The 19,582-nt window shown below is 37.5% G+C and overlaps 1 protein-coding gene across 6 annotated transcripts in view; it reads right to left on the bottom strand.

Moving 5' to 3' along the window:
- The window catches only part of NSD1 (nuclear receptor binding SET domain protein 1), a 137,724-nt gene that overhangs the window by 67,566 nt on the left and 50,576 nt on the right, over nt 1-19,582 (bottom strand). For all 6 annotated transcript variants that reach the window (XM_029942769.1, XM_029942771.1, XM_029942767.1 and 3 more), the window contains exons 3-4: nt 8,829-8,964; nt 2,514-2,686 (exon numbers count right to left, since the gene is read on the bottom strand). In XM_029942769.1, coding sequence (XP_029798629.1) covers nt 2,514-2,686; nt 8,829-8,964 — 309 coding nt within the window. The remainder of the gene's footprint in view (nt 1-2,513; nt 2,687-8,828; nt 8,965-19,582) is intronic.

Genomic DNA, 19,582 nt, shown 5'->3' on the forward strand with positions numbered 1-19,582 from the left:
ATCAAAAAATGTGAAAGGGATAAGGAAGATTATCAGTGAAGATCTCTCAAATAAGAAGCTTTTTCAAGCCTTATAACTTCTTCAAGGCACCATAAAAAAATTTTGTTTCTAATGTTCATTATGTATTTTGAGAGAGAGAGCAAGCAGGGGAAGGGCAAAGAGAGGGAAAGAGAGAAAATCAAAAGTAGTGTCTGCACTGCCAATGCAGAGTCCGATGCAGGGCTCAAACTCATCAACAGTAAGATCGTGATCTGACCCCAAATCAATAGTTGGACACCTAACCGACTGAGCCACACAGGTGCCCTTCAAGACACTTTTATGGTACTTGCCAGGTGGTTAGCACCCATTGCTCACCCAGAGCCTAATGAATGGGGAATTCCTCAAAACTACATCTACCATTAATATCTATCATTAGAGGAAAGATTAATCACATACACCCTCCACTCATCCATAAAATAAATAAAAGAGTGGACCATAAATAGGATTGCATTGCTCATCAACATTATATTACTAAATCAAGGAATAATGAGAGCCATCCTACTTAACCTTTCCACACTTTAAAATAAGGATTTATTTTCTTTCTGACTTATGAAGATCAAGCACTTGCTCAGTTATATAAAAGAGAAAGCAAAAGGCTAAAGAAGATGAACATGAAAAACAAAGAGAGGTGAAATGAGGTCAGATCCACCCTAGGAGACCCAAAATTTGAATTTCTGGTTATCACTAAGCACTTTTATTTCTGGTGATGTATCTGATTGTTCTATACATGTTACATAAAATCTGGATTATAGCTGAGCAGTCTCCTAGGCTCAATCATGTAGCCCAGAGACAACAAAAAACCTCGAGTATTATATATGTTCCTTTCTTGATTCTACCCAGCATGGAGCCACTGATGTCATGAAATACACCTAATTTTTGAAAGTCTTACTTACCTCCTTGACTTCATACCTAGTCAAGGTTCTAACTATCAGCTAACTATACTTTAATACTTATAAAAGGGGTGTTTCACTGAGCATGTAAAAATTCAAGTCACTGGATAGGTAGCCTCCTCTTATAAAGCAATTAGTTGACCATTTAGTTTGTTTTACACTCAACTACAAACTCATTAATTCTCATGACTATGATAAGAGTAAATCTGCTTTCCAGAATCTGAAAGCCTAGTGAACTTTTTCACCTTCTAGGACTGACTATAAAGGAATATTAGAAGAAATAAAACAAAATTTTACTCAGCCAACTTTAACAGAAATCATCAAGTAAATGGAACAAAAACACAATGTTCTTTATTAAAATATTACCAGGAATGGGGGGGGTGAGGAGGACCCTGGGTGGCTCAGTCAGTTAACCATCCGACTTTGACTAACGTCATGCTCTCATGGCTTCTGGGTTAGAGCCCCACACAGGGCTCTCTACTGTCAGCACAGTGCCCGCTTCAGATCCTCTGTCTCCCTCTCTCTATGCCCCTCCCCAGCTTGCACTCTCTGTCTCTCAAAAATAAAAAAACATTAAAAAATTAAAAAAAAATTAATTGGGTATGAAACTACAACCGTAAACATTAACAACCACACACAAAAACAAAAAACAGCATATGCAACACCATGAAGGGAGCTAGAGTATAACACTAACTGAATTAAGTCAGTCAGAGAAAGATAAATCTCCTAAGATTTCATTCATGTAGAATTTAAGAAACAAAAGAGCAAAGGGGTAAAAAGAGAAAGAGAGACCTCCCCCCCCAAAAAAACCTTTAAACTATAGAGAACAAACTTATGGTTATCAAAAGGGAGGTGAGGGATGCCTGGGGGGCTCAGTCGGTTGAGTGTCTGACTTCAGCTCAAGTCATGATCTCACAGTTCGTAGGTTCAAGCCCCGTGTCAGGCTCTGTGCTGACAGCTCAGAGCCTAGAGCCTGTCTTTGGATTCTGTGTCTCCCTTTCTCTCTCTGACCCTCCCCTGCTCATGCTGTCTGTCTGTCTGTCTGTCTGTCTCTCTCTCTCTCTCAGAAACAAATAAAACATTAAAAGGAGGGGGGAAGGTGAGTTGGGGGACAGGTGAAACAGGTGATAGAGATTAAGGAGTGTATTTATCTGTGAGGAATACCAAGTGACTAAACAAAGCCAAATAAACAAACAAAAACCCAAGACAGCAGCTTTACATTTCTAATTTTAAAGAGAAATAATTAATCCAGAGAGTGAAAAGTAGAGTATTTCATATCAATGACTATTTTCTTCTAACAAAAGATATGACCAAAGAATGGTCATGTCATTTTACACCATCACATCTAAGTGACATGGTAAGTTATCTGAAATCCTGTCTCAAAAAATTGAGTATAAATATTTGGAAGGCTAGCCCTATTCCATGCCTGCAAAAATTATTGCTTTCAGCTATTTTCTCATAAATATCCCATTACCAAAGAAAAGAATTTATATTTCAAAAATATAATACTTATTCCTTGCCTCCTCTCTGCCCACCACAAAGAAGACAATTTGAGAGGCAGGTTTTTTGTTTTTTGTTTTTTACCTTATGCCTATATCCTTTTTCTTTCTGCTTCCCTCTTCTCCTAAGAACAGGTAGCTCTTCAAATTGATGTCTGCCTTCAAACATGACGATTGCTTTTCCAGCCACCCAGGCTCTCTCTGAAGGGTCCCCAAAAGCCTCCACGTAGTACTGTCGATAGGGCCTCCGGTTTGAAACTAGATAAAGATAAGAACCAGAGTCATTACTTTAAAAAGATTAACTGTTCATCATCAAGAGAAGAGCCACACAACTATTGCCAAAGAAATGTCAATTAAAAAAAACAAGAAAAAAGGTAGGTCAGAAAGAAGGGAAGTTTTAAATATTTCAATTCATGTGGCAAGAAAATGCCCCAAGAGCTTCTGAAAGAACTTCAATAGTTTGGCGATACACTCTATATTCCAAACCTGTGAGAGATTGATTAGTTGTTAATCATAGAACAAATTGACATAGCAACCAAGTAAGTCTTATACCTTTGCTACCAGAAAATACAAAGGGCATTTAGTACGACAAAACACCAGAAATAAAAGAAATCAATAAGAACCACCAAACTTTAAAACACTTTGCTAAAATATAATGGAGAAAAAAATGCTTCAACACTATAGCACATATGATATGCTAACATTTATGGAATGGCCACTCTTGACCAGGCATTCACTTATACTAGGTGCTTTGCATGGAGTCTTAGTCTTCATAACAACCAACTCTAAGAAATAAGTAGTACAAATCCCCATTTTATAGACACAACACAGTAAGTAAGTAACTTCAGAGAACACAAATTCAGAGTGATACATTGGTTTTGCAGAGAAAGCAGAACTTGATATTTCAAAATAGTGCAATTAAAAAAAAAAACCCAAGAGCAATAAAAACAAAACTATATCCAGTTATTCTAATTCCTAATTTATTCTAGTTTCTTAGTTGTCCAAGGTTCTAAATATACAACTAACAAGAACAAAATACAGATCTTGTTCAGAAAAGATTAGAACCAAATTTACCTAGTATGTGTCTTCCATCCATATTTAGCATTTTGGCATTTTTCATGCCAGTATAAAACTGACAAAAGAAATACACAAGGACTATACAAGGTGTAATGATTTGTCTCTTTTTAGAAAAGGAAATCATCTAATATAAAAATTCATTTATACAGGAACTTACATCTAATTCCCTTAACAACCATTATTTTAAAACAAAAGATGAATACGTTTTTTAATAAAAAATAGAAAAAGTCTATTTTATTCAGAATAGAGAAATAAGGAAAAGAAAAGAAAAGGAAAGGAAAGAGAAGAAAGGGAAGGAGAAGGAAGGAGTGAGAAGAAGAATGAAAAGAAAAAAGAAAAGAGAAGGGAAAAGAAAGGAAGAACAGAAAGGGAAGGGAAAGTTATAAACTGAACATGAGAATAGAACTCAGGTCTCCACAGTAACTGGAAGAGCAGCCAAAATGTTAAGTAAATTTCAATGGCAACTTCTTTATAAACGGTTAATTTCAAAGCTACAAAACCAAAAAATGAAGAATACCTATGAGCTCTCAAAACTTTAGTTGAATTGGCTGTTATTCTATAAAAATACAGATTAATAATAAAATTACAACATGGTCAAATTTTGTTTTTTAGTCCATTTCAAAAACGATTCTTTGAAAAAGGCTGAACGCCTTATAGTCTCTACCTACTAAATTAAATCTTTCAATAGAAACCACCTATAAGTAGGGATTAAAATTGGTGCAATAAAGGGATGCCTGGGTGGCTCAGTTGGTTAAGCTTCCGACTTCATCTCAGCTCCACATGAGTTCGTGGTTGGTTCAAGCCCCACATTGGGCTTGGTGCTGACAGCTCAGAGCCTGAAGCCTGCTTCAGATTCTGTTTCCTTCTCTCTGGCCCTCTCCCAGTAGTGCTTGCTCACTCGCTCGCTCTCTCTCTCTCTCAAAAATAACATTTAAAAAAAATTGGTAAGATATAGGGCACCCAGGTGGTTCAGTCAGCTAAGCATCTGACTTTGGCTCAGGTCACAATCTCACAGTTCATGAGTTTGAGCCCCACATCAGACTCTGTGCTGACAGCTCAAAGCCTAGAGCCTGCTTTGGATTGTGTCTCCCTCTCTCTCTGCTCCAACCCCACTCACGCTCTGTCTCTCTCTCTCAAAAATGAATAAACATTTTTTTAAAAGTGTAAAAACAACAACAACAACAACAACAACAACAAAAACAAAGAAGTAGAGGTCATAGAGCACCTGGGTGGCTCAGCTGGTTAAGCCTCAATTCTTGGTTTTGGCTCAGGTCATGATCTCACAGTTCGTGGGATCGAGCCCCACAAAGAGTTCTACACTGACATCTCTGAGCCTGTGTGGGAATCTCTTTCTCCCTCTCTCTGACCCTCCCCCACTCTCTCCCTCAAAATAAATAAATAAACATTTAAAAAAGAGAAAATCTTAAGGAAGAGAAAATAAATTTACAGTACTATAGTATATTTACTGGAAAAAAATCCACATGTTAAAGATTACATAGGAAGAAAAAAAAAAAAGATTACATAGGATCCAAACAATTAAATCCGTGTTGTTCAAGGGTCAATAGCCTAAGGCTCTAGATGAGATTTCCAAAAGATGATGAAAATGACAAATAACCAATGTATCAGATCACATGGAAAAAATTAAAACTAGGAGTTTTACTATGAATTCATAATAAATACATAAAAGACTAAGAACCCTCTCCATCACCAACACACACATGCGTACATGCACATGCACACGCACACGCACACACTGAGTTAACTGCAGAAAAATCAAAAGGTTGTGAGGGCAAAGTAAGCACAAGACACTACATGGCTAAGCTGTATAAACTGTTAACATGATACACACTAAAATTCCTAACCAAAATTATAACATAACAGTAAGATAGCAGGATGCCAGAGGTGTGGTAGGTAAGGCACAAAGCAAGGATAAAAAGGACTAATTCAAAATTTCTATAGTTAGAAATAAAAAGTAATCCAGAAAGATGTCACTTTAAAATACAGAAATTAACTTTCAAAAGATCCAGCTGAGTTGAAGCTTAAATAGAAGGTACAGAAACAGCAGACTGTTTTCCAAACAAGGCTTACAGAATTAACCACTGGACTTTTAAAATTATATGCACCATATATAACATCAATGATTTTTAAAGTGATTTTATAAAAATTTGGGTTTTCTGGGGCACCTGGGTGGCTCACGTCATTTAAGCAACCCACTCTGGATTTCAGTTCACATCATAATCTCATAGGTTCATGAACTGAGGCCTGTGTCAGGCTCTAAGCTGACAGTGAAGAGTGAGCCTGCATAGGATTTTGTCTATCTCTCTGCCCCTCCCCTGCTCATTCTCTCTCTCTCACTCTCAAAATAAATAAACTTAAAAACAAATGTGGGTTTTCTAATACCATTTGAAATATTTCACATTGACCATTTCCAGTATAATCCAACTTCAGCCACACATACCACCAAAAACACCGCTGATCTCCACCTCCTTATACTTACAGGACATTTTATTTCCTCTCCAAGACAAGTTTAACCAAGTCAATCACATCTTCCTTTTAAAAAGGAAGAACATACTAGTCACCAGTACCACATACCAAATAATCCTGGTCTTCCTCTTCCATCTCTGATTTTTTCTCCATCTCTTTTCCAAGCTCAGTATTCTGGACAAAGGCCTCAAATATGGCTTCCTCAAAGCCACCCTATTTTTCACTGTACATTTTGTCACAAGCCATCTCATCCATGCCTTGCTCACTGCTTCAGTTAATAACAGATGTCACCTTATAATTATAGATGTTTCAATGTTCTCATTAAATGGCACCACTACTGATACACTGGTGAAGCTAAAATCTTCGGAGCCATCCTAAGATTCAGAAACCTCAGGACTTCATTCTCCCTCACTCCTCATTATCCATCCATTACCAAATCATATAGATTTTATCTCCTAAATTGTTCTTTATACTCTATTCACCATATTCACCTCACCATAATCACTGCAATGACCTTTTTAGCAATTTTCTCTTACAGAGAAAAGTTTACAGAACACCTATGAAATCACATCATCCTCTGCTCAAAGCCCTTTATTCTTAGAACACCATGATGATGCCATTAAAGTACAAACTTTTAAGTCAAGTCTAAAAAATGGTACCTGATTTGACTCATATCAACTTTCCCAGCCTCATACTGTGCTACCTTCGATCACTCTATGGGTGGAAGACCTTTCAGAGCCAGAGTATACACTATTTTCTGGAACCATTATCTCCTTCTTTCCCTTGTTAATTCCTAGTCATCCTCTCAAGTCTCAGATCAAAGATAACTTTACTAACATAACTGCCCCTAAATATCCTGCAAGAGAAGTCCAAGTACCCCTGCAATATCACTAACTGTACACATGTTTGGACACACTTCCCAGTTAAGTATCTATTTGTCTGATTATTGTTGATATTTTGTGTCTTTAACTAGACTCTAATTATATAAAAGGGCAAACAGGATTGATGTTTTGCCCATTAATGGATCACAATACTAGCATACTCTCTGCACAATATAATTGGAAATGGTTGAATAAATGGCATGAACCCAATTACGGTGCACATAATAGCAGAACAAGTAAGAAACGAGAAGAAAGAGCAGAGAGGGAGGACTAAAATAATATTCTGCTAGTAGTACTCAACTGTCCAAACAAGCCACAGTATTCTGGACAAAGGAATAAGATATTTAAAGAACAGTGCACTGGGCTGCCTGGGTGGCTCAGTCAGTTCAGGATCTAAGTCTTGATTTCAGCTGGGGTCCTAATCTCGAAGTTCTTGAGTTTGAGCCCCATGCTGGGCTCTGCGCCGACAGTGTGGAGCCTGCCTGGGATTTTCTTTCTGCCCCTCCCCTGCTCGCTCTGTCTCTAAATAAATAAACTTAAAAAAAAATTCAGATGAATTAAAATGAAATAAAAACAAAAAACAGTAGGCTATAAAGGTCTTTAGGTATACCTCAATATTCAAAATACAAAATCAAATCCTAAAATCCCACTTTTGATATATCATCCTACAAAAAACATGCATATGTGAAAGTTATTCTTTATACTATTGTGTGTGCACATAAACACATTTATGTTATGTACATATGTATGTATATATGCATGTATAGGCTTTACAACACAAGACGGAGGAGGAGGAGGAGGAGGAGGAGGGCGGCTGGGTAGCTCAGTTGGTTAAGTGTCCAACTCTGGCTCAGGTCATGATCTCATGGTCGGTGAGTTGGATTCAGCATCTCCCTCTCTCTGCCTCTCCCCAGCTTGCACTCTGTCTCTCTGTCTCTCTCTCAAAATTACAGAAACATTAAAAAAAAAAAAAAGAAGAAGAAGAGGAGGAGGAGGAGGAGGAGACAGTCTTCAATGCACTAAGATGGAAAACCTCTAACAAGTGAAAAAGCAAGCTGTAGAACATGCAAAAAATATGCAACATTTGTGTTAAAATGAAGATAAAAACATATATATTTAGATTTATACAAAGAAATATTAAAAACAACAGATTACTCTTTTTGAAAGGAAGGGCAGATCAGAGAAAAGGAGGGAGTTGAATTTTGAATATTGTGAATATATGACCTATGCAAAACCTAAAATACATATATATCAGAATTTAAATTAAATCAAAGAACAGAAAAAAGGCAGCTCATGATCAAGTTTTGGATACACCTTACATTATTTTAAAGATACTGATATTCATGGGGCACCTGGGTGACTCAGTCAGTTAAGCATCTGACTTCATCTCATGATCATAATTTCAAGGCCCCGAGTTGGGCTCTGTGCTGACAGCTCAGAGCCTGAATCTGGCGTCAGATTCTGTGTCCCCTTGCTCTCTGCCCCAACCCACTCATGCTCTGTCTCTCTCTCTCTCTCTCAAGAATAAACATTTTAAAAAAAGACACCTGATATTCAAATAGAACCAAATAAGAAACAAAGTACAGTAATTAAAGGCAATACTTTAAATCAAGATTTTAAAATTCAAAATAATTCAAAGCATTCTTTATAATTGTTTCTGCTTGAAAACTTAATAGCAAAGATACAAACCTAAAGACTGAGGTAGATTCTCAGTGATTCTAGACAATGTATGACTTTAGGAAATAAACCTAACATTTTCCTGGCATCTATAAATAGAATAACAGAGGATTTTTAAATCATAAAGTAAAATAAAACTTATGAAAGATTCAAAAAGGTAAAATATATTAACAACTCAACCACAAAATCCTCAAAGGTAAAAATGGATTATTACTAAAGGCAACTACAAATTTTTTATTCCATACTGTATTTTATAACATGTAATCAACTACCAGTATTACCTTTCATTTTTGAATGTGTGTTAATCAACGGATCAGAACAAATCCTGCAGGGCCACCATGGGCGTCTCTTGAATTTTGCCCAGATGAGATCTCCAACTTCATACTTCAGTGGCGTAGATTTCTTCTTGGGTTGGCACTTTAGACAGACAAAACATGGGACATCAATAAGAATCAAAATCTTCTGAAATAGTGTACTGTTTTACTATAAGCCTTCTAAGAAAGCAATGCCACAGAATTATAGATAAAAACGACCAGCTTAACAATTACAAAATACAACTAAATTGTCTTAATTGCTCGTAACATAGCCCTTTATTACAGTAGCAGCTCTCAATTTATATTTGTTTTATATAAGTACTCTACCTACAATTCATAGAGAAAAACACTAATTATTTTGATTTAAAAAACCTAAAAACTGAAAAGACACAGAATCAATCATAGAAAAAGATGTCTTTGCCCTAGTCCTTGCATCACAACACTACATGGCTAGATGAGGGCAGGAAGATTATAAAAAGAATTTATAAATAATGTCAAGAGACTATGTTGTTCCAAATACAACATGTCAATTATATCTCAATAGAATGGGTGGGGGAGGGGGCAGAGACAGGGAAACTATGATCGCTTCTACAGGTGATATTTGACATCCTGCTCAAACATAGGCATTCCTATTAATTATGTACCAATAATGGCTCTAACGAAATAATCTTGAATGTTACAGGCTAGGCTCTAGCAGTGTCAATGCAACTGACCTGGACTCTGGACCTGCAGAACAGTATACTCAACTCCAAGGAACACCATTCATATAGAATAAAAGAATACAAATCAAGCTCCTTGGACTTGTCTAAGGCTCTGGCTACATCTTTTCTCCAAAAATAATATGCCTAATTTATCTGCAATCTAATATCCTCCATCTAAGCTCTAAACCCATGCCTGTGCCTTTAACACACCATAAGCAGAGCTCTTGCCTCAAGATCAAGACAGCTTTTGTGTTTAGTAGGACTGAGCTTCCCACCTGACACACACCACACAAAGGAGTTGCAAGTGTATGGAGACATTCCTAGGTATCCAAAAGAAGCACCTAGCGTACTTGGAGAAAGACCAACCTCTTCCATTTACTTCAAGGGGGCATACAAATATTAAGAGTTTCTGTAAGTGCCATGTCTTGAAAAAGGTTTGGTGAGCTCCTCCTCCAGACTCAATCTTCCCTCCTTAATGCCTACAATGAATTAAGCATTCAAAAAAGAGTATGCTAAATGAATTGACTGAAATCATTCAAATAAATTCATTATTCAAATGAATAATACTCCACCTCAAGGATATCAAAGAAGTGGGCTCAATCCAATTCAATTTTAAGACTCTAAACTTTAGGGTTTTCAGGGATGCCTGGGTGGCTCAGTTGGTTAGGTGACCAACTCTTGATTTTGGCTAAGGTTATGATCTCATGGTTCTTGAGTTCAAGCTCCTCATTGGGCTCTGCTGGCAGCACAGAGCTTGCTTGGGATTCTCTCTTTCTCCCCTTCTCTCTCCCCTTCCCTGCTCATGCTGTTTCTCTGAAAATAACTTAATAATAAATTGACAGAAGTTACATTTCATAGAATGCCTTTATTGAAAATACAGTGATTAGTTCTACAAGTATATATACACTGGGAAATAAGACAGAAACTACATGCTATGCTTTCAAAGGGGAAAAAAGGCCATTTTTGCCTGTTATTAGTTTGTAAGTTACCAGGAAAAAAACAATGCTTGAAACTTGGCTTTGAAACTTTAAAACCAAGATACAAAGACAGGATGGGAAAACATATTTTTATTTGCCTGTACTGAAAACTACAGTTTGAGTAGGTTCCCATACAATTTATGATCATTTAATTTGGCAATTATTGCTAAATATATTGGCCTAGTTATTCAAGTCCTAAATCACTTTAAAAACAATTAACCTGTTGTTTGCTATGTGTTAGACACACATTTTTTAATCCTCTTAAGGTAAATACTGTATTACTGTTACTTATCTTGCTATATGACTGTAGTCATATAGTATTTAATAAGTGAGAGAGAGCCAGAATTCAAATCTGGCCAGTCCAGTGCCACAGCCCAAACTCTCAACCACTGCCAAATCATCCAGCAACAATAAAACTCCATGATTATATGCTTTATGATAAATTAAGCCACAATCAATCTATGACATGATACTGGTTCAGTCTTCCTCATATTAGTTCAACAAAGTGATTATATTACCAAGAAGTTTGGCCATAAAACATATGCCTTCAAATGTCGCAGTATTTCAGTAGGCAATTTTTTGAAAAACATATTTTCTTTTTTTTTAAATGCTTATTTATTTTTGAGGGAGAGAGAAAGTATACATGAGTTGGGGAGGGGCAGAGAGAGAGGGAGAGAGAAATCCCAAGAAGGCACTGTGCTGTTTTTAGTGCAGAGCCCAATTCAGGGCCAATCCCAGAAACCCTGAGATCATGATCTGAGCCAAAATCAAAAGTTTGACACTCAACTGACTGAGCCACCCAGGCACCCCAAAAACATACTTTCAATAGCAAGGAAGGAACATGAGTGATATCAGGTAAAGCCAGAAGCCAAAATACAACCTGACAAAGCAGTAATGAGTTCTGTCTTCCGACTCTTTACAAATTATGTCATCTTAAACAAGTCACTTAATTCAGCCTGTTTCTTAAGCCATAGAATCAAGAAACACTTACTCTACCATGAACTATCAAAATGAAAATCAACAATTCCGTTCCTAATATTGCAACCCAAAGGAAATAATCCAAATAAGTAAATGAATTGTAGAAAAATATTTCAAGCAGCTATTTATGACAACAAAAAGTTAACATTCAATGAGATGTGTTAAATGAAAATGCGAAGTGCAGATCAAGTTATGGAACGATGAAAATCTAACACATACCCACACATACAATATAACAACCATTCAGAAACTATACTGAAACTGTAATGATGATTTTAAAAAATAACAAAGTCAGTGAGAAACAAATCAAAAATTGTTTTGGGGTGCCTGGGCGGCTCAGTCGGTTAGGTGTCCAGTTTCCAGCTTCGGCTCAGGTCATGGTCTCACGGTTCGTGGGTTCGAGCCCCACATCGAGCTCTATGCTGACAGCTAGTTCAGAGCCTAGAGCCTGCTTCGAATTCTGTGTCTCCCTCTCCCTCTCTGACCCTCTCCTTCTTGTACTGTCTCTCTCTGTCTCTCAAAAATAAATAAAAAACATAAAAAAATAAAAAATAAATGTTTCGTTGGGTTACTTGGGTGGCTCAGTAAATTAAGCATCCAACTCTTGCGTTTGCTCAAGTCAAATCTCACAGTCATGAGAGAGTCCTGAGTTGGGCTCACTCTGAGCATGGGGCCTGCTTAAGATTCTTTCTCTCTCCCCATCTGCCCCTTCCCCACTTGGGCATGCGTGCTGCAGGTGCTCTCTCAAAAAGAAAAAAGTTTCATTAAATTATTGGTATCATGGATAAAGACTGTCACAAACCTGAAGCATTCATTTTCCCCATGTTCTTTTTAAGATTTTTTTAAAAGCAATCTCTACATCCAACATGGGGCTCAAACTCACAAGGCAGAGATCAAGAGTCACATGCTCTACTGACTGAGCCAGCCTCTCTATGCTATCTTCACTGATGAACCATGAATACCAAATAAAATAATATGTGGAAAATAATGTCTACATAAATACATATCATTAATACTCTTATTCACAGACAGTAACAACCAAATCCAACTAACTTTAACACATAAAAAAAATCAGACACAAGCAAGGATTCCAGACCACAGAGAGGCCTGCAATCATGAAGCAGAGAAAACAATAACAAGGAAAAATATGACCCTTCTCTTCAGAAGAGCTTAAATATTTCACCTTGGAAAGTAAGACTCCCAAATAACCAATGCTAAACCCATAATTCATCTGCATACAAACTTACTGAACAACCACAACAGAAAGCTAAACAAGAGACACAAGGATGAATTCCTGATCCCAAGACACTTACTTGGAGAATATCAGGGAGACTAGAGTGAAGAAATATCATCTGAACTTAGGCAGAATAGGCACATTCCAGAATGGCTTTTCCTAATATCTCTATGTGCACAGCTGGAAGAAATACAATGGTTCTAAGCCTCTTTATATACGCTATTGAGGTAAACAGTGCTTACCCAAAAGAATGCTCCACAATACTCCCACAAGACCTCATTTGGAAATAGATCTTTGCAGATAATCAGAGGAGGTCAATTAGGGTGACTCTCAATCCAAAAAAAAAAAAAAACAAAACAAAACAAAAAACCTGTGTCCTTATACAAAGGAAAAATTTGGAAACAGAGACACATACAAGGAAGATGATGGAAGACACAAGGAAAAATCCTTCCACCAACCAAGGAACTCTTGAGGCAACTAGACAGTAAGAAGAGGCTTGGAACATATTCTCACAACCCTTAGGAAAAAACAACCCTTGCCAACAACTTAACATTGAATTTCTAGCCTCTAGAATCATGAAACAACTAAATTTCTGTTATTTAAGCCACCCTGTTTGTGGCACTTTATTATGTCAGCCCCAGAAACCAATACACATTATCTTGTTTAATATTCACATTATGAAATGGCATTATCTCCATTTACATATAAAGAAACTGAGGATTAAAAAGGTTAAATCTCAACTATAAAGACCTAAAATTTAAACCTGATTAATTCTAAAGACCATGTTTTTTTTTTTTAAGTGTTTTTTATTTATTTTTGAGAGAAAGGAAGACAGCGTGAGAAGGGGAGGGTCAGAGAGAGGGGGAGACACAGAATCCGAAGCAGGTTCCAGGCTCTTGAGCTAGCTGTCAGCACAGAGCCTGACGCAGGGCTCGAACCCACAAATAATTAGATCATGACCTGAGCTGTGCTGGACACTTAACCGACTGAGCCACCCAGGCGCCTCAATCATGTTTTTTATAATACAACACATTTCCCCACCAATTTTAACCAAATAAATATGACTAGAGCTTCTTTTTTTCAAAGTGTCTAAATCAAATCTAAAAACCAATTACATTCAAAATCTCCATTTCCATTCTTTCATGGACAGCAACATGTCATTTCAACAGTAAACTTTCCTAAAAAATCTTGTCACTTATTTTAAAGGACTGATGGATCTCCTTCAATCACAATCAAGAACTGGCTCTTCAGACAAAAGCTATGGTTGAAAGACACTTTAAGTGAGATCTTTAAGCACTTTCACTAATGAAATTTCCAGAAAGAGGTCCACACCAAACCATATGACATTTTTAAGATAAAATGGGCTCAGGTGGTTCAGGTATGTTCCTGGATGTATGGGACAGGACTTAAAATTGTGTTCCATTTCAATGTTTATTGAATGGCACCACAGTGTAGATAATCCTTGGATACCAATATTCTTACACGCATATCCAAAACTTAAGAGTTGAATGAACTATTTAAAATCAGCTAACTTGGGGCAGCTGGGTGGCTCGGTCGGTTGGGAGTCTGACTTCGGTTCAGGTCATGATCTTGCAGTTCGTGGGTTTAGGCCCCGCATTAGGCTCTGTGCTGTCAGCTCAAAGCCTGGAGTCTGCTTCTGATTCTGTGTCTTCCTCTCTCTCTGCCCCTCTCCTGCTCATTCTCTTTCCCTCTCTCTCAAAAATAAATAAACATTAAAAAATTTTTAATCAGCTAACTCATAGAACAATAGTATCTTTTTTTTTTCTCTTTTTAAAATTTCATTTTGGTAAGGACATTTAATGGAGATCTATCCTCAATAAATTTGTACAATACATGGATGTCTACGGGTACAACAAACACTATCTTATAAACCAACTTTCTTTTTAATTTTTTTTTTTAATGTTTTATTTATTTTTGAGACAGAGACAGAGCATGAGCGGGCAGGGGCAGAGAGAGAGGGAGACACAGAATCTGAAGCAGGCTCCAGGCTCTGAGCTAGCTGTCAGCACAGAACCCGACGCGGGGCTCGAACCCACAAACGTGAGACCTGACCTGAGCCGAACTGGGACACTCAACCGACTGAGCCACCCAGGCACCCCTATAAACCAACTTTTTAAAGAGTATACAGTGATATAGAATTTAAGGTAAGGACCTAGGGATGTTATCACAGAACTTATTGCAAGTCTAGGACTCAGTTCTTGTTTTAGTTAGTAAAAATATTCTCAACATTTGTTAACAGTCTGCTACTGCTTCTACAGATTCTAGAAAACAAATATTTTTAATAACTTGATTTAAAATACCAAGTTTTAAAGGCTATAGTAAGAACTACACTATACAGACCTACCTGAATTTTACTTTGGAATTTCACCTTTTTCTAACCTAGTCAAAAGTGACTCCCCCTGCAAAGGAAACAATCAAGAAAACTAACAGGCAACCGATGGGATGGGAAAAGATAGTTGCAAATGACATATCAGACAAAGGGCTAGTATCCAAAATCTACAAGGAAATCACCAAACTCCACACTCGAAAAACAACTTCACTGGGAAGTTGTACCAAACAGTTAAGTAAGAACTAACACCCATTCTCCTCAAACTTTTCCAAAAAACTAAATAGGGAGGAATACTCCCTAATTCATTCTTTGAGGCCAGTATTACAGATACCAAAGCCAGATGAAGACACCACAAGAAAAAGAAAACTACAGACCAATATCCTTATGAACACTGACGCAACTATCTTCAACAAAATACTAGCAAAACAAACTGACATTTATACTTAAAAAACAGTATATAATCAAATCATTTAGTTATATAACACAATCTATAGAACAATTATGTCACTTAAAAAACAAATGGTTAACTATACTGGAATCAAAAAAATTAATAAAAACAAACAACAAAAAAACCATATATCATAACCAAGTAGAATTTATTCCTGGAAGACAAGAAATGTTCGACATAGAAAATCAGCAAATTTAATATACCTCATTAACAGAATGGGGAAAAAAAATCACATGATCATCACCATAAATGCATAAAAAGTATTTAACAAAATCCAGTACTCAAGCCTTCTTTTAATGTTTTTTATTTATTTTTGAGAGACAGAGAGAGACTGCATGAGCAGGTAAGTGTCAGAGAGAGAGGGAGACACAGAATCCAAAAGAGGCTCCAGGCTCTGAGCTGTCAGCACAGAGCCAGACACAGGGCTCGAACTTATGAGCCATGAGACATGACCTGAGCCGAAGTCGGACACCAGAGCCACCCAGGTGCCCCACACCTCAGTCATTTTAGGATACACTATTTAACAATACTAAAAAAACCTTAGAACATCTGGTAGTAGAGATTACAGTCTTACCTCTGTCTCTGTAACATGGCCTATAATAGATGCCCAGGTGTTTGCTGAATTGATGAAATTTAGTTTAAGTAATTCATATTGGATCACTCAATCATTCAAATATTTACTAGGTTTGGAAAGTGGTAAAAACAGTTATTATTTCTAGGGGGTGAAAATTATGGAAGACTCACTTTATTATTATTTTACAGTAAACAAGTATTTACAAGGAAACTTCTTTATATTTAGCCATCTTTAAAAAAAATTTTTTTTTTCAATTTTTTTTGAGAGATAGAGACAGCATGAGCAGGGGAGGGTCAGAGAGAGAGAGGGAGATGCAGAATCCGAAGCAGGCTCCAGGCTCTGACCTGTCAGCACAGAGCCTGACATGGTGCTCGAACCCACGAACCGGAACCGTTGAGACCATGACCTGAGCCGAAGACAAGTGCTTAACGGACTGAGCCACCCAGGCGCCCCTATTTAACCATTTTGTAAATGTTATGGGTGGCAAGTATACTTTCAAGGATCATTTCTACAGTTTATCACTAGAGAAAAAAATATATTCTGACTAGCATATAACTGAATGTGGAGATGGAACGAACAAGTCTTCTGGAAGCTCAGTCGCTCTGGAAGAGAGAAATGAACTAAGTAAAACCCTATAGCTGCTATGTTGGGACTGAGATGGGAGGTGGAGTAGTCTTGGGGAAGGAAGAGCACTAGTTTCATTATTATTAACAAATTTCTCAAAACAAACTTTAAGAGATGACAGTCAAGGTAAGAATAGCTGTAAAATAAGGCTAGAACCTAGATACTATCTGTTTCTGATCTCCTATTCCACCAATTCCTACCTCAAAAGCTACCAAACACTACAAACTGCCCACAGTTCCCCTTTTTTTTTTTTTTAATTTTTGTTTGTTTATTTTTGAGAGAGCGAGAAAGATAGAGAGAGCAGAGGATGGGTAGAGAGAGACAGAGAGGGAGACACAAAATCTAAAGCAGGCTCCAGGCTCTGAGACTGAGCCACCCAGACGTACCCACAGCTCTCCTTTAAAATTTTTATAATGTATGTTTATTTTTGAGAGCAAGAGCGAGAGTGAGAGGGAGAGGAAGAGAATGAGGGGAGAAGGGGCAAAGAGAGAAGAAGACATAGAATCCAATCTGAAGCAGGCTCCAGGCTCTGAGCTGCCAGCAAGCACAGAGCCCAATGTAGGGCTCAAACCCATGAACCATGATATCATGACCTGAGCCGAAGTTGGTCGCTCAACCGACTCAGCCACAGTTCCAGGCACCCCCAAAGCCACCTCCACAGTTCTCCTTTTAAATCATGCTCTTTTATCCTTACATCTCCTTTCTGCCTCAAATTCTTCTTTCTCCAAGGTCTCCTCAGAAGGTTTTATGTCCATCACCTCCAATTTCTTGGCTGGGCTAAGTGCCTTAAGTGTCTACTATGTCCTATCCTATCTCTTAGTTTACCATTATATAGAATTTAGAATTTATATTTATCTATACCAGTCTCTAAACTTCAGGAAGACAACGTGTCATCCACTCCTACATCTCCATTATCTGGGACAAAAATACATTTTCAATAAAAATGTTTTACTTGAACTGAAACAGGCTACAATAAGCCATTTCCTAAGCAGCAAAATTAAATGCTTTGTCCTGTCCACTTTGGCAACTGTCAATACTTACATGTCCTTGGGACACCTGGGTGGCTCAGTTGGTTAACCTATGGTCATGATCTCACAGTTTGTGACACTGAGCCCAAATCGGGTTCTGCCAGGCAGTGCAGAGCTTGCTTGGGATTCTCTGTCTCCCTCTCTCTGCCCCTCCCCTACACACACTCTCTCTCAAAAAAAAAAAAGGGGGGGTGGGGGTGGGGCCTTAAAAAAATAAAAAACTAAAACCTCATGGGACCTTAATCCACAAAACCTTCATTTGTCTTAAAAAGATAAATGATTTTTTAAAGATAAAAGATTTTTTTAAATTTAGTTTTATTTTAAAAATATTTTTTTAAGTAATCTCTACACCTAACTAAGATGGTGCTCAGAACTAACAATCCAGAGATCAAGAGTCTCATGCTCCACTTACTGAGCCAGCCAGGTACCTTGATATAGTCAAACATTATCTATATTAAAGATCTTTACTTCAAAGATGACCAGCAATCAGTCTATATCCCCGTAACTCCCTAGTTTGGAAATAGGCAATACCACTGAATTTGGGACAGAACAGCATATCAGAAGTTAGTCACAAACTATTAAACTGTGAAACCATAGTTCTCTAAGAAACCTTCAGATTACCAATTATTCTATCAAATACCCAGACTTTGGAAAGACGGTATTCTGGCTATTCAAAATAAATATTCCTGTACAATGGAATTATCTATTTCCCCAACATTTACTCATCATGGGAACATAGGCTGCAGTAAGTCCATTTAGACACTAATAAATATGGTTTCCTGTTTAACTGTAAAATTTCTGGGGACACAGATAAATCTTCCTCTCTAAAGCCCCTCTCAGCTCTTAACTTAAATTTTTCTGAGCACAAGTGAAAACAGAAACCTACTTCTAATGTTGTATTACTGTAAATTAGAAATATCCCCAGTTCTTTCCAATCTAAGTCTTCATAATCTAGTGTGAGTACTCAAAATCATTCTTGTGTCCCCAGCCCCCCTTCAATGACAGACCAAAAAAACAAACAAAAAACCCTCAAGTCAGCCCAGTCTCACAATAGTATTTCATTCAAGTCAGAATTGAAAAGGACTTGGGGCACCTGGGTGGCTCAATTGGTTTTAGGTATCCAACTTTGGCTCAGGTCACAATCTTGTGGCTCATGAGTTCAAGCCCCACATCAGGCTCTGTGCTGACACCGGCTTCAGATTCTGTCTCCCTCTCTCTCTGCCCCCCCAACCCCACCCCACTTGCATTCTGTCTCTCTCTCTCAAAAATAAAACATTAAAGGAATTTACTCCAACTCCACTGAGAAACATAATGACAATACATTCGTATCTTTCAGTACTTACCCTAAATGTCAACAGACTAAATGCTCTAATCAAAAGACAGAGAGTAACAGAATGGGTAAGAAAACAAGATCCATCAGGGTGCCTGGGCGGCTCAGTTGGTTAAGCAGCCAACTTTGGCTCAGGTCATGATCTTGCAGTTCATGAGTTTGAGGCCCATGTTGGGCTCTGTGCTAACTGCTCAAAGCCTAGAGCCTGCTTCAGATTCTGTGTCTCTTTCTCTCTCTGCCGTTCTCCTGCTCATGCTCTGTCTCTCAAAAATAAATAAACATTAAAAAAAAAAAAACAAGATCCATCTATCCTGTTTACAAGAGACCCACTTTAGACCTAAAGACACTTTCAGAGTGCAAGTAAGGGGATGGAGAACCATCTATCATGCTAATGGTCCACAAAACGAAGCCAGAGTAGCCATATATATATATCAGACAATCTAGACTTTAAAATAAAGACAATAACAAGAGATGAAC

Source organism: Suricata suricatta, chromosome 6 (assembly GCF_006229205.1).
Source record: "Suricata suricatta isolate VVHF042 chromosome 6, meerkat_22Aug2017_6uvM2_HiC, whole genome shotgun sequence".
NCBI classification, from domain to species: domain Eukaryota; kingdom Metazoa; phylum Chordata; class Mammalia; order Carnivora; family Herpestidae; genus Suricata; species Suricata suricatta.